General features: G+C 44.5%; 2 protein-coding genes across 6 annotated transcripts in view; one reads left to right on the top strand and one right to left on the bottom strand.

Moving 5' to 3' along the window:
• The window catches only part of RALY (RALY heterogeneous nuclear ribonucleoprotein), an 81606-nt gene extending 78616 nt beyond the window's left edge, over window positions 1-2990 (top strand). For 4 of the 5 annotated variants that reach the window (XM_037733210.1, XM_037733205.1, XM_017514032.2 and 1 more), the window contains 2 exons: window positions 1257-1305; window positions 2634-2990. In XM_037733210.1, coding sequence (XP_037589138.1) covers window positions 1257-1301 — 45 coding nt within the window. In that variant the 3' untranslated portion in view covers window positions 1302-1305; window positions 2634-2990. The remainder of the gene's footprint in view (window positions 1-1256; window positions 1306-2633) is intronic. The other variant, XM_017514023.1, reaches the window with a different exon arrangement.
• Window positions 2991-8700: 5710 nt separating this feature from the next.
• Window positions 8701-13976, bottom strand: part of EIF2S2 (eukaryotic translation initiation factor 2 subunit beta) — a 22903-nt gene continuing 17627 nt past the window's right edge. The window contains exons 7-9 of the mRNA XM_017514040.1: window positions 12963-13019; window positions 9780-9865; window positions 8701-9175 (exon numbers count right to left, since the gene is read on the bottom strand). Of these exons, the coding sequence (XP_017369529.1) occupies window positions 9000-9175; window positions 9780-9865; window positions 12963-13019 (319 nt within the window). The 3' untranslated portion in view covers window positions 8701-8999. The remainder of the gene's footprint in view (window positions 9176-9779; window positions 9866-12962; window positions 13020-13976) is intronic.

Here is a 13976-nt window from a genome sequence, read left to right as displayed (position 1 = left end):
GCTCGGGGAGGCCACCGCAGGGAGGTGGGTGTCACCTCCACATGAGAATTTTCTAAAAGCCATTGCTGCTCAAGCATGAAGCAAGCTGTCTCATAAGGGGGTGAGCTCCCCGCCTATTACTAGAACTATTCAGGCTGAAGCTGGGAGGCCATTTGACAAGCAGCTTATGTTGAGGGGAGGGTATACCAAACTCTGAGTTTATGGGATACGGGTTGTACATTTGCTGCTTATTTATTTAATGAACTCTCATTGAGCACCAGACCCAGACCATACTCTCAACTTTACATAACCTTAACAGGAGCCCTGTGCGATGCAAGTATTCTGTTCCCACATTTTACCCTGTGAGGAAACTGAGGCTCAGTGGTGTGCTCAGGCTTCAGCTCATAGGGACTGAGCCAGGGTTGGAGCCCAGACTGACTTACTGGGTCTGCACTTTCTCTTTTTCAGCCCTACTGGGTTCTGTCATGAGAACAGATAGGCTTATGGCCATGACAGTTAAGAGGTCTGCCTTACGCCTAGCTCATCTCTCTTTTGAGCCTAGCTTTATCCTTTTACTTTCTCAGGCATAGCAGTGTCCATAAAGACCCTAACAAAGACTTAGATGGGCCAGGCGCTGTGGCTCACGCCTGTAATCCCAGCATTTTGGGAGGCTGAGGTGGGAGAATCACCTGAGGTTGGGAGTTCAAGACCATCCTGCCCAACATGGAGAAACCCTGTCTCTACTAAAAATACAAAATTAGCCAGGCATGGGGGCACATGCCTGTAATCCTGGCTACTCAGGAGGCAGAGGCAGGAGAATCGCTTACACCCCGGAGGCAGAGGTTGTGGTGAACCAAGATCGCGCCATTGCACTCCAGCCTGGGCAACGAGAGCAAAACTCTGTCTCAAAAAAAAAAAAAAAAAAAAAAAAAAAGAAAGGTTTAGGTGTCCCCCCAAAGATGGGGAGCTCACCAGTCTGTGAGGCTTTCCGCCTTCTCCACTGCAAGCTCTCTATGCACAAAAATGGGCCTCCTCCACTCCCAAAACTCCCTTGACTGGCCCGTCTCTTTTCTGTGGGGCCCTCAGACCACTTTCCCAAGTTCCCAAGCCAGCTTTGTTGGCTGGTCCCATAGTTATTCCCCTTGGCTGTTTCTGCCTCTTTCTGACTATGTCGTCTAGATGCTCTCTGGGCCCTGAAATCTTTCTGGACAAATGGCTCAGGGCAGGACTCAGCGCTGGCAATGAGTGATGTGTGATCTCTCTTACCTCCTCATCAGGAACACAGCCAGGACACAGACGCGGACGATGGGGCCTTGCAGTAAGCAGGTACAAGGATCCTGTCCTGATGGGTAGGGGGTGGGGAAGCAGTGAAGTGGAGGTTGTGCCTTTTCCCTGGGTTGGGCAGGAAGTATCATGAAGCATACCTGGCCAGGTAGCACTGACTGTGCCCAAGAATGAAGTCCCCCCCATATCTAGCCATCCCACCACATCCTTTCATGCCTGGGGCTTGCCAGGCTGAGGAAGCAGGTACCATAGATGGGCCACCCAGTCCCACCTACCAAGGGTTCCTTCTCTCAGCACACTCAGCCCTGTTGCCTGTCTCTATCCTTGAGGAGCTCCTAGTCTGGTAGAGGAGGATATAAGCCATTACCACCTAGTGTGAGCAGGATAACTATAGAGCAAAGCCAGGTCATGGAAGAGATGATGTGTAGCTGAGCCTGCTAGTTATTGAGGGAGAAGAGTTTCACACCAGAAGAATGGCCTTAGCCCTACAGAGCTGTGACAGTCCCTGGTATATGGTGAGGCCAAGAGCCTCCTTTGGCTGCAGTGCCCTCCTAGTTGGTAGAGGACTCTGCTTATCATCAGAGAGTGATAATTGTGAAGGGCCATATGTGTCAGGCTTAGGGGCGGGGACTTGATTCTTTCATAGGGAGGAAATGCCCTCTGTGACAGGAGCTGCCCCTGCTTTATCTGATTTCATCTTCAATCCCACAAGCTTATGATTGTGCCAATATAACAGATGTGGAAACAGACACTAAAGGGTGAAGGGAGATAAGGTAGTAACTGATGGAGCCTGGATTTCAGCCCAGTTGTGTGTGGCTTCAAAGCCTACTCTCTGGCCACTGTTCACCACCTATTCTGCTCTACCGTAAAGGAAAGCCAGGCAGAACCTAGCTCTGCCTACTCTCTGACCCTTTCTCTTGGGGTGGCTTGGGTGGAGAAAGGGAGGAGTCTGGATAGATGACACATTTATGCTGTAGTAAGATCCCACCAGCAAAGGCTTCCAGAACAGCTTTAGAAAATTCAACATAGGTAATCTTCCTCTTGGAACGTTTTGATTTGTTTTCCCTGGGAGGCAAACAAACCTCCATATCCAGCCATCCTGCCACACCTCTTTGTGCTTGGGGCTTACTAAACCTTGTTAAAATAATTCACACGTGAGTTACATGGGCTAAGGTGAGGAAATGGAGGTTCAGAGAATGGATGAGATTTGCCCAAGGTTACGTGGCCAGGAAATTATGAGGCCACAGCCAGAGTGCAAGAATCTCTCTGTCTGCAGGCATCATTGCACCCTTTCTTCCCTACTCCTGTTATCAAGAGCACCAGGGTCTCTCTCTCAGCCTTAGTCTCTTCTTTGTCTCTCTCTTCCTCAGCCTGACAGGAGCAATGGCCAGCAGGAGAAGGGCATTACTGCCCTAGGCCTCAAGTCGGGCACCCATCCCTGGATGCCACCCCCCAGCGGGTACCAGAGGAAAGCTGGCAGCAGGCGCCTCCTCCCGCAACGCATCCCAGCCAGTGCTGTGTCCTCTGCAGGTGGAGTTACTGGCCTACTCCTTCCCCGTGAACCCTCCCTATCTGCACTGCCCGGGCCAGAGGGTAGAGCACTCTGCCTCCTCTCCCCAGGACACTCCCAGGCTTGGGGTTTTTCTATAGGTTTGGCGGGGGCCGGGGGGAGGGAATACAGGGAGGGGACCCTGACAATAAAGAGATTGGATCCCAACCTGCTCTGAGATGGGATGGTTTGTGTTTTCTCAGGAAGATATCCTGGCCCTTCTGCCCACCAAAAAGCCGGTCTGGGGTTCCTAATACTGACCCATCTGGACCTTAGTGTCCTCAGTGGTGATTAAAATGGCCAGTGGGACCACTGGGAATAGTTGGATATGCTGGCCTTTGAGCATCTTGCTCAATTGTCAAGCAGTTGTGACCCACTTGGTTTACTCCATGGTAGGTTAAGACCTTATCTCTTTCCCCAGCTGCTCACTAAGTCTGGTCTTTCCCAGCTCTTAAAAGGATTCTAGAATCTGTCACACTCTACCTTCTCTCTTCTGGCTTAGGATACTAATTTTTTTTCACTTGGACTTTGTCCTCCCACCAGCCTCCCAGTCTCCTGCTTCTGTCCTATACCATCTCCCAGCAGCCATGCAGTCCTTCTCTGCCTAAAATCCCTTTACTGACTCTTCATCACCAGGACAAAAATCTCACCTCCAGAATGTGGGGTATAAGATCCTATTTACTCTGGCCTCTCCTGTTTCTTCTTACCACTTCTGCCCCCACCCCCACCTCCCACCACAAACCCTACATCTCAGCCTCACAAAACACACAAGTTCTTCACTCCAGGCAGGTTTGGTAGCGAGGAATAGAGCTTCACTCCAGTGACAGCAAGCAGTAGAAAGTTTGCATCAGGATACACACAGCCTGTCTGCCCGTCTTAGGCCACCCATCTAGACATTCGTTCTCTAACAGTTGACTGGGTTCCTTCAAACTTTTGCTGCTTCACAGCTTATACATGCACATTGTGTACCGCTAATGTCACCTCCTTCCCCGTTTATTCCCAATAATGAATGGATCCATTGTCCCCATATTCAAGTTCCCAAGAAAGAATCAACTGCCATTGCAACTTTTTTCCTCTAATCACTTATAGGTTACAAGTACCCACCCTGGTCCAGTGAACTGTGGGATTCAAATTTGGCCACTTAGGCTGGTTTTGTTGGTATGGAGCTGTGGGAGGGCGGCACCCAGAAACAGGCTTTGTTCCAGGCCTGGCACATACTCTTCCTGCTCCTTTCTCTACCTGGGAAATAGCTGCTCAGCACGAAGCTGCTGCTGTGGTATCACCACCTCTGAGAAGTATCCCAGACCCTCCAACTGCCCTTGAATCACTTGTTCTCGCCTCTGGAAGCCTTCCTACAATACAGGAAATTCAACCCCATCATCAGAAAGGGTTTTAGGTTTTTCCCTCCATCTTTACATGTTCCTCTAAGTTTGCAGATCCACTGGAATCCTTATTGAAAACTCCCAGTTTCAAACCAACCAGGTCTACAGCCTCCAAGGAAGCTTCCCCCTGGGCTTTGGCTTCAGGTTTTGGTAGAGGGTAGAGGCTTTGGACAGTGCTCAGACTTTGCAGCTAATTTTTAAATTATTTGTAGAGATGGGAGTTTCCCTATGTTGCTCAGTCTGTTCGTAAACTCCTGGGCTCAAGCGATCCTCTTGCTTCAGCCTCCCGAAGTGCTGGGATTACAGACTTGAGCTGCTGCACTCAGCCACCTTTGTATTCTTAATTGTATTCCACCTCTGCAGAATTTGGCTCTACCGAAAGAGGGGTGTGTGTGTAGGGGTGTGTGTGTGTGTGTACGCGTGTGCACGTGTGCATATATGTAGCATTTACTGGGTTCCCTTCTAAGTTCTTTACACAGATTACATTATTTATTCCTCACAATTGGGAAACTGAAATTTAAGATTGACTAATTCACCCAAGATCGTGTCACTTGAAGGAGGTAGAGGCACGATACAAACCTTCCCTGACCCTGTCGTAATAAACAACTCTGAAATTCCTCGTGGTTTTTGTGACAACAGCCTCTCCCGGCTCTCCTCTGAGCACTCCAGTTTCCCTTGCTGACTCTTCCTGTATGCCTCCATCTGTCTACCCTCTTTCTCTGTGCTCACTCCCTGGATGACCTCATCCATGGCCTCAGACTCCACTCACAGCTCCATGATCTTCATCTCTAACTCATTTTCTCCCCTCAACACCAGGGGAGTGGGTACAGATGGCCATCTCATAACTGTACTTGGATGTCCACAAGGACCTTGTTCAGTTCCCACTTACCGTGTCAACCCCTCCACTCTTCCCTCTCTGTATTAATTTTTCCCTGGTACCTTAGGCCCTTTCTGCATCTTACTTGGACTTTCGCAACAACCTCTAACTAGTCTCCTTGCTGCTTTTCCTACTCGGCTGTCCTCTTTATCACCATCCCCCTTCTCAACACCTCCCCTCCCGTAATCTGCCTCCTAGTCTCAAGCCACATGGAATAAATTGTGGTAAGACCTGTGCTGTCTGGCTTGTGCCTTTACACATGCAGTTCTCTTTACCTCGTCTGTCTTCCCCCTCCCCACCACTGGCTAACCCTTATCTTTTGTAACAGCTCAGAAGTTGCCTGCTCAAAGAAACTTTGCTGGCCTGAATTAGAACTGCCCTCCTATGTGCTACTTCCATCACAGATCTTACCATCTAATTACTGTGTTACACACACACAAACATTTTTTTTGAGATGGGAGGTCTCACTCGGTCATCCAGGTTGGAGTGCAGTGGTACGATCCCTGCTCACTGCAACCTCTGCCTCTAGGCTCAAGCAATCCTCCCACCTCAGCCTCCTGAGTAGCTGAGACCACAAGCATGTGCTACCACACCTGGCTAGTTTTTTTTGTAATTTTGGTACAGATGGGGTTTCACCATGTTGCCCAGGCTGGTCTTGAACGCCTGAGCTCAGGCAACCCTGACCCTGAAATTCCACCCTGAAAATTCAGCCCAATAAAAGGAAAATAGTTCTATGTGACAGGCAGGCCTGGGTTAGAAATACTACCTTACCGTTACCTTCCCCATTTTATAGCTGAGAAACAGGATAACAATGATCAGTAGCATTGGAGGACTGCCACTGCGGACTGTTCAAAACCCATGCTTGGCATCAAGAATTAGCAACCACTTGCCATTAGGGTACTGATTTAACAAGCTATGTCATAATATGGATGGATTCTTACATAGTCTTTTAAAATAATGAAGCCTGTAATAACTTGGAAAAATGATCTTGATACTAAAAAGTTATATGGTGTTAGGATTATGGGAATTTAATATTTTAAGTTATAATTTCATCTTCCCAATTAAAGACCAGCTCACATGCTGCAAGGCCCTTCTAAGAACACATTGCAAAATTGAATGTTCTGTTCAATTGTAAAACCTCAGCATTGTCAGACTAAATATCTGGAAGGGGAAGGCAAGATGCATAGCTGGGACCTCACATAACATTGCACTTTTTCTGCAGAACTTACCCTGTAACATGTTTGTCAGGTGAGGGGAGAGAAGTACAAAATTCTGTGTATTTTGTACTCCCTTTAAGGAAACTGGCTCAAATACCTGTCACCTACAACTTTCTAGGCATTGCCTGCTCCCAGTATTGGGGATACATGAGTGAACAAAAGAAGTGTCTGCTCTCGACACTGAACATCATGGTGTGCTGGAGAAACCGTCTTCATTTTGGGCAGGACCCAAGGAAGTCTGGGAGTGAGCCAGGTAGACACCTCAGGAAAAGCTTTTCAAAGTTTTCTGTAGGTGAGGGTGAGGGGCATGGAATCAAAATTTTCTAAAAAGTAGAGCTACAACTGCATGTTTTCTGTGTGCTGATGAAAATGTACATCACTGGCCAGGTGCAGCGGCTCTTGCCTATAATCCCAGCACGTTGGGAGGCCAGGGCGGGTGGATCACGTGAGGTCAGGAGTTCGAGAGCAGCCCAGCCAACATGGAGCCATCCCTCCCAAGTCTCAACACGGTGAAACCCTGTCCCCACTAAAAACACAAAAATTAGCTGGGCATGGTGGCAGGTGCCTGTAATCCCAGCTACTTGGGAGGCTAAGGCAGGAGTATCACCTGAACCTGGGAGGCAGAGGTTGCAGTAACCTGAGATCTTGCCACTGCACTCCAGCCTGGGCAACAGAGCAAGACTGTCTCAAAAAAGGAAAAAGAAATGCACATCACCACATTAAAGACTTGTCAGGTAGTTATGAAACCTGCTTGCTTTGATTTTTCTTTACCATGAAAACCCCCTTCCTTTCCTTTGCATAATTAGGAACAGTCTTCAACATTGTTTCCTAAGACACTTTGGAAATGATGGTCTGGTTCCCTTCCAAAACTAGAAAGTGGCTCTTGATCAGAAACTCTTGATATTGCCTTTGCTTTATCACCACATTGCAAGGTTCCTTTGGTTGTTGAGAGATTGTAGAGACAGAAGAGGTTGATGCTACTGTGTATGAGTAACATAGAACCCATCATTTTTCATGTGTTTTCAATCCAATTTAGTCAGTTATCTCAACTGGACTACCTTAAAGGGGCTGGATCAGTACTGAGAATCTGCTTCAAGAATGAAGTTAAAAACAGGTTGAATTCACCAATCTATTTATCAACCTGTTACCAAACTGAAAAGTATCATTCCTTCCCCTAAGGGGTCCCACTAAGTAAAGAAACAAAACACACATACATACACAAAAGCAATGGAGTGCTAATTACACAAGAGGCACCAATCCTTGCTTTATTCACGTAGAAATATCCAACATTGGGAATTGTGTGGGTATAGATACAAAAAAAGGAAAATAAGGGCATAAACAACAGTTGGGTTCATCGTGGCAATTGGTGGCAGCTCAGCCAGTGTGTGGTTCCCTCAGGAGGAACTACTGGTTGAGGGAAAGCACCCTCAATTGCTTTACCCACCACCCTCCACTGTTTCAGCCAAGGTATTTGACAACACTTGGCCTGTACTTTAAAGGTCACAGTGATTAAAAACAACATGGTCAAGACATTCGGGTCTGAGTGACTGCTCCTGGGCTGCTCAGTACGAAGTCTGGCAACAAGAAAGTGAGAAGCAGTGTGTATGCCATTATCCTCAGCAAGTGAGAGCAAGGCAGATCACAGCAGACATGTAAGGTGGCCTTCTCCTCTGTGTGCCAGTGGAGAATCCCCTTCCAGCCAAATCCTCAGGAAGCAGAGCACCACACAACCAGCAATTCTTGGTTTCTCATGGTCATATTCAAAATTATGATTTCTATTTTAAATCAGAAAATAGAAAAGCATTTGCGGGTTTTTTTCAAACCCAGAACACAAGTTGGCTAGGAAAAAGGAAAGCTTCCTCTAGCATCCCTGTTTGGACTTCTCCTCTTGGAGTAGTTCCCTGAATCGCGCACACATTGCTTCCTCAAATTCCTCACCAACAGAGCTGCTCAACTAGGATCTTAGTGTACCAGTTACAAGACATGTTTACAGGTTATGTTTCTAAGACCTCTTAGTGGCCAACAAGGAAGGAGGGTACCTAGCACCTTGTATTCCCTCATGTGGTAACGGCTGGAGGAGGGCTTGGCAGTGAGGTAGTAGCAACCATCCTCACATATGGAAAAGAATTCCAATCTGTGGAGTCATTCCCTGGACACTGAAAACAGCAGTCCTCCCAAGTCTCAAGGTCCCACCACACTTGTGTGGGAATCCGTGTCTACTTTAACTATGTATCTCAAGAGAAGTGGGGAAGGGAAGTGGCTGCCCAGATGAAGTGCCTGCCGTTGTCCAGTTTCTCAGGACAAGCATACAGAGACTTCGTAAGAGCCCAGGCACAAACTTATTTGGTTGGTTTTTTGCTGAATTCACCAAGGACAATTTTTATAGAAAAGAAAACTGAAGGACAAACCAAATTGAAAGAATCACTGTTATAATAACTTTAATTTATCTTGCATTTTACAGAAGTCTATGAACGATTTTAAAAAAGCACCTCCTTACCCCATATCACGTTTCTCTGACAGTTGTTAAAGTAGGCAACGAGTATGTCAACAGCTTGAGCGTCAGCGTCTTGCAAGGATTTCAGACCAACCACTGGCCAAAGAACTTGGCAGCCTTTTTATCTTGTTTTCAATACAATGGTATATCCACTCTGATGGCAAACCTGTCCAGCCACATCTCCACAACACTCTTTGCAAAATCAGTGATTAGCAAATTAGTTAGCTTTGGCACGGAGCTGTGCTCGCTTGCCCGTGACAGCCTGGAAGCCGGTTTTGATACTGGCAACAGAACATCTAGAATGACAAGTTTCGCACTGTAGGAAATAGAGTCGCGTGTCCTTCTGCAGGATTGTGTCTGGTGATCGGCATGTGTGACAAGTGACATATTCCTCTGTAAATAAAGCAACATACAGAATTACCTGGTGGCCGCAGTGAGGTAGAGAAGTTTCTGCCCTCTTAAATACATCTCCTACAATGAATTCCACAAGCCCAGGCTGAGACTTTACCTGAGCACCCAGATCAGGGAAGCTTAGCTATTCTAGGGGTAAAAAAACCACAAAGCTATCTGCTGTGATGCTTCCGGTACTAAAACATGGGTTGAATACTCAATGCCCCAGGATATAGGGAAGCCAGTCAGCTTGCTTATTCTTGGTTCTGTCTATAGGAAAGCCACTCAAATGTGTTAACAGATATGCCAGTTATAAATAGGAACAAAAGGGGACCAAGGCCAGGCCTGAATCACAGGCAGGTTTCTCTGACTTGGCTTTTAGCCCTACAATCAACCAGCAGCTTCAATCAGCTGGGCTTTCTTAAAAAATCCAAATCTTTCCCTTTAACCCTAGTTAGCAGTTAAGAGCCACCTCCCTTTCACTATCATTTCGTTTCTGATCTTTTTATGGTCAGCTTTTCCCCTCTCACTGTAATCAAATGGCTCTCCCTACAACACTGCAGCCTGATGAGAACATTTCAATGATCTAATGAAATTACACACTTACTGATATATCTTCTTAAGACATTTTCTATCTGTTTCTGTTGGAATCTTCCTTTGATTACAAGTTGGTTATTACCATCTATAGAACCACTATGAAAGAAAACAAATATATCTCCATTATTATTGTTTTTAACTAAAGGAACCAAATTCCAGCACCTTTATACATAATGAACTTATTTATGTTCAGCAGCATAGGATAAACTCTAGGACCGGTGCTATACTAGCTGGTTTCTCAAAATCTAATTATGAGACAGGGGTCTCACTCTGTCACCCAGACTGGAATGCAGTGGCGCGATGATGGCTCACTGCACCTTCACTCTCCCAGGCTCAAGCAATCCTCCCACTAAGCCTAGCAAGTAGCTAGGACTACAGGCAATCCCCACTGCGCCCTGCTAGGTTTTTTTTTTTTTTTTTTTTGGTAGAGATGGAGGAGTTTCCCTATGTTGCCCAGGCTAGCCTTGAACTACTGGACTCAAGTGATTCTCCCTCCTTGGCCTCCCAAAGTGCTGGGATTACAGGTCTAAGCCACCACGCCCAGCCTCAAAATTTATTTTTAATTAAATAGTTGGTGTCTAATGAGGTACCCATACTAATATCAAATCCAATTAAGTCTCTAGTGATAACACATAAGTCTAAAACAAGCTGATTCCTTGTATGTGACAGTCCATCCAACAAAGGAAAAAAAAGTTTTACTGAATCCATACCATATGTAAAGCAAGGGAGAGGAGAGAGCTAGAAATACGAAAACATGAAAGGGGCTACATTTGTTGTTGTTGTTTTTTTTTTTTGAGGAGTTTTGCTCGTTACCCAGGCTGGAGTGCAATGGTGCTATCTCAGCTCACTGCAACGTCCGCCTCCTGGGTTCAAGCAATTCTCCTGCCTCAGCCTCCTGAGTAGCTGGGACTACAGGCGCACACCACCATGCCCAGCTAATTTTTTTTGTATTTTCAGTAGAGACGGGGTTTCACCATGTTGTCCAGGATTGGTCTCAATCTCTTGTCCTCGTGATCCACCCGCCTCGGCCTCCCAGCATGCTGGGATTATAGGCGTGAGCCACCGCGCCTGGCCTACTTTTGTTTTTTAAAATTCTAAGCACCAAATATTTTGATTCAGTCATGGTTAAATGTATAGTTGATAAAAATATGCTAAAATTGACTGTGGTAGTAATACATATTTTAATATGTGATCATATTAAAAACCATTGGGGCCAGGCATGTTGGCTCATGCCTGTAATCCCAGCACTTTGGGAGACCTAGGCGGGTGGATCACCTGTGGTCAGGAGTTCAAGACCAGCCTGTTCAATATGGTGAAACCCCGTCTCTTTTGTAAAAATACAAAAAAATTAGCCAAGCATGGTGGTGTGCACCTGTAGTCCCAGCTACTGGGAAGGCTGAGACAGAAGAATTGCTTGAACCTGGTAGGCAGAGGTTGCAGTGAGCTGAGATCACATCACAGCACTCTAGCCTGGGCAACAAAGTGAGACTCCATCTCCCAAAAAAAAAAAAAAAAAAAAAAAAAAAAAAAAAAAAAAAAAAAAAAAAAAAAAAAAAAAAAAAAAAAAAAAAAAAAAAAAAAAAAAAAAAAAAAAAAAAAAAAAAAAAAAACCACTGGATTGCAGATTTTATTTTTATTTTTTGGGGGTGTTTTAGGGTGGAGGTTAAAAAGACAAAAGAGAGAGGAGAATAGCTATCTGTTATGAGAGAGATGGACATCCAAGTGAGACTCCCCTAGACTGTATACTTTAAATTTGTAAGTTGTCAATAAAGCTATTTCAAGAAAAAAAAAAAACAGTTGAATCACAAGCCTCAGCTGTCAATGGTACTTAATGATAAACTGTTGACAAGCACTTTAGAGAAAGCAAAGCTTTGGGCTAGATATTATCATTCATTCAAAATTATAAATCATACAGTGAAACAACAAAATTCGGTCAGGCACAGTTAAATTTCATCCTCTATAGATTGTAACCCTTAATCTCCAGGTTACAGTGATTCCAATGCTTGATGTAGAAATTTTTTTTCATTCACTGTCAAAAGAAATAGAGTTTTCTCAACAACCCATTTAACCTACTGACCATAAGTTTACTGGCCACAACTTGTTATAATAGTTTATCCCACCTCTACAAAACCTGTAGATTATTCTAAGAAGTAGAAAAAAACAACACTAGCTTTTGCTCCTTCATTAGTTTGTGCAAATTATAAATAAACAATGATGGTAACAAATTCATATTCTATAACAGAGCCTACTATCCACCACGGTCAAGTAAATTACACCTTAGCCCCATATTAAGTGTAGCAAATCCCAAATTTTAAGACAGTAGGAAGAGAACACCTTAATTATCTCTGTACTACCAGTGAGGCACAGGTATCAAGCCTGCTAGGTGGTGATCAAACTGCAGGGACAGACAGACCTGAGTTGTACCTATCTTGACTGTGCCACTAACTAGCTATGCGATCAACTACAACATCACTTTACTAAACCTGTTTCCAAACGTGAAGACAGGAATATTACTTCATAGATCTGCTGTGAAGACTGAGATGGCACTCAAAAAAGCACTTGGCACACAAGAGGTACTCAATATGCATTAGTCATCATTATCATTACCTACTCTACATTACTTATTTTTAAAGGGACATTAGGCTTCCAGATAGTAGTCAAACTCATTGGCATGGGCTCCATGAGATCTTGGCCTTCCTGAATAGGAATGGACTTGCTCAGTGCCTTCAAAAGGTGCACCTTAAAGACAGATAACTAGCTATTTCATCACAGATTCCTGTTTCAATGGTTTCTCCTGTGCCACTCATCAACTTACTAGCTGTATTTCTTCAATAGCCTGTTATCAATTTAGAAAACAAAAAGTCTGACTTAAGAAAATCGATTCCCCTAAAAATCTAATATTTGCTCCATAAAAAGACTCAAAAGTTTCAATTAGTAACAGGAAAGTCTAAACATGGCAGTACTGTGGTCCTCTTGTTGCTACAGCAGCAGGCCTGTTCAGATGTCAGCTCTGTCCCCTATTCCTAAACAGCCAAGCTCTCCCACAGAAATGAAGTGATTTCATTCCTCCCCTGGCCTAAAAGTTTCTCTAATAATCAGGTGAATGTTTTCTCTAAGCATGTTACATATCCTTTTCAAAAGGTTCCTATGAAATGTCCAGTAGTACTGTATGTAAACATACATAGTTTCTTACCTTGTACCCAATTCAGCCAACAAAAATGCAAGGAGATGTTTGGGCTGACGATGTAATCTAAAAAGAAAATCAAATATACAAACCTTATCTTTCAAGGAACTCTCACCAAACTTCTAAAAAATCATTCTGTTCACTATTTTGATCTGTGATTACTTAGCTATTAGGTGAATTTCATTGCATAGTTTATTTAAACTTTGAAACAGAGATACAGTATATGACACCACTTCTTTTATTGTTAAGAGACAGGGTCTCACTGTGTGACCCAGGCTGGAGTTCAGTGATCACAGCTCATGGTAACCTCAAACTCCTGAGCTCAAGCAATCCTCCTGTCTTAGCCTCCCAAGTAGCTAGGACTATAGGTATGTGCCACTATGCCCAGCTAATTATTTCGTTTCTGTGTAGAGATGGGCTCTTACTATGCTGCCTAGACTGGTATGGAACTCCTGGCCTCAAATGATTCTCCTGCCGCAGCCTCCCAAAGAGCCAGGATTATAGGTGTGTGCTGAGCCAGATACCATTTGTTTATACTTCAATGCCCATTAACACTGTATTACATTTCATGACTATATACATATAAGTAAGTGTCTAGAAACAAGGATGGAAAACATAAACACCAACATTAAAGAATAACAACTTCCTTTAGGAAGGAAAAAGGGACCAGGAAAAGAAACAAAAGTGGCCTTAATTATAACTATTAAACCACCTTTTTTCTTTTGTTTTTCAGACTATCATAAAATAGCATAAAACCCTCTTTTTAACAAAGTAAAAAGATCTCAAGCAAATGTGTCAAAAGTTCAACGTATACCAAACCTAGGTGATGGATACTGGGATGTTATCAAACAAGCTAATATATATGTTAATCCACATATATTTCCTGTTTAAAATTTTCATTAAAAGTGTATGTCAGGCCGGGCGCGGTGGCTCACGCCTATAATCCCAGCACTTTGGGAGGCCGAGGCGGGTGGATCACGAGGTCAAGAGATCGAGACCATCCTGGTCAACATGGTGAAACCC

This window comes from Cebus imitator, unplaced genomic scaffold (assembly GCF_001604975.1).
Source record: "Cebus imitator isolate Cc_AM_T3 unplaced genomic scaffold, Cebus_imitator-1.0 Scaffold18, whole genome shotgun sequence".
NCBI classification, from domain to species: Eukaryota; Metazoa; Chordata; class Mammalia; order Primates; family Cebidae; genus Cebus; species Cebus imitator.
Note: the sequence above shows the minus strand (reverse complement) of the source record. Positions and strands in the feature narration are given on the sequence as shown.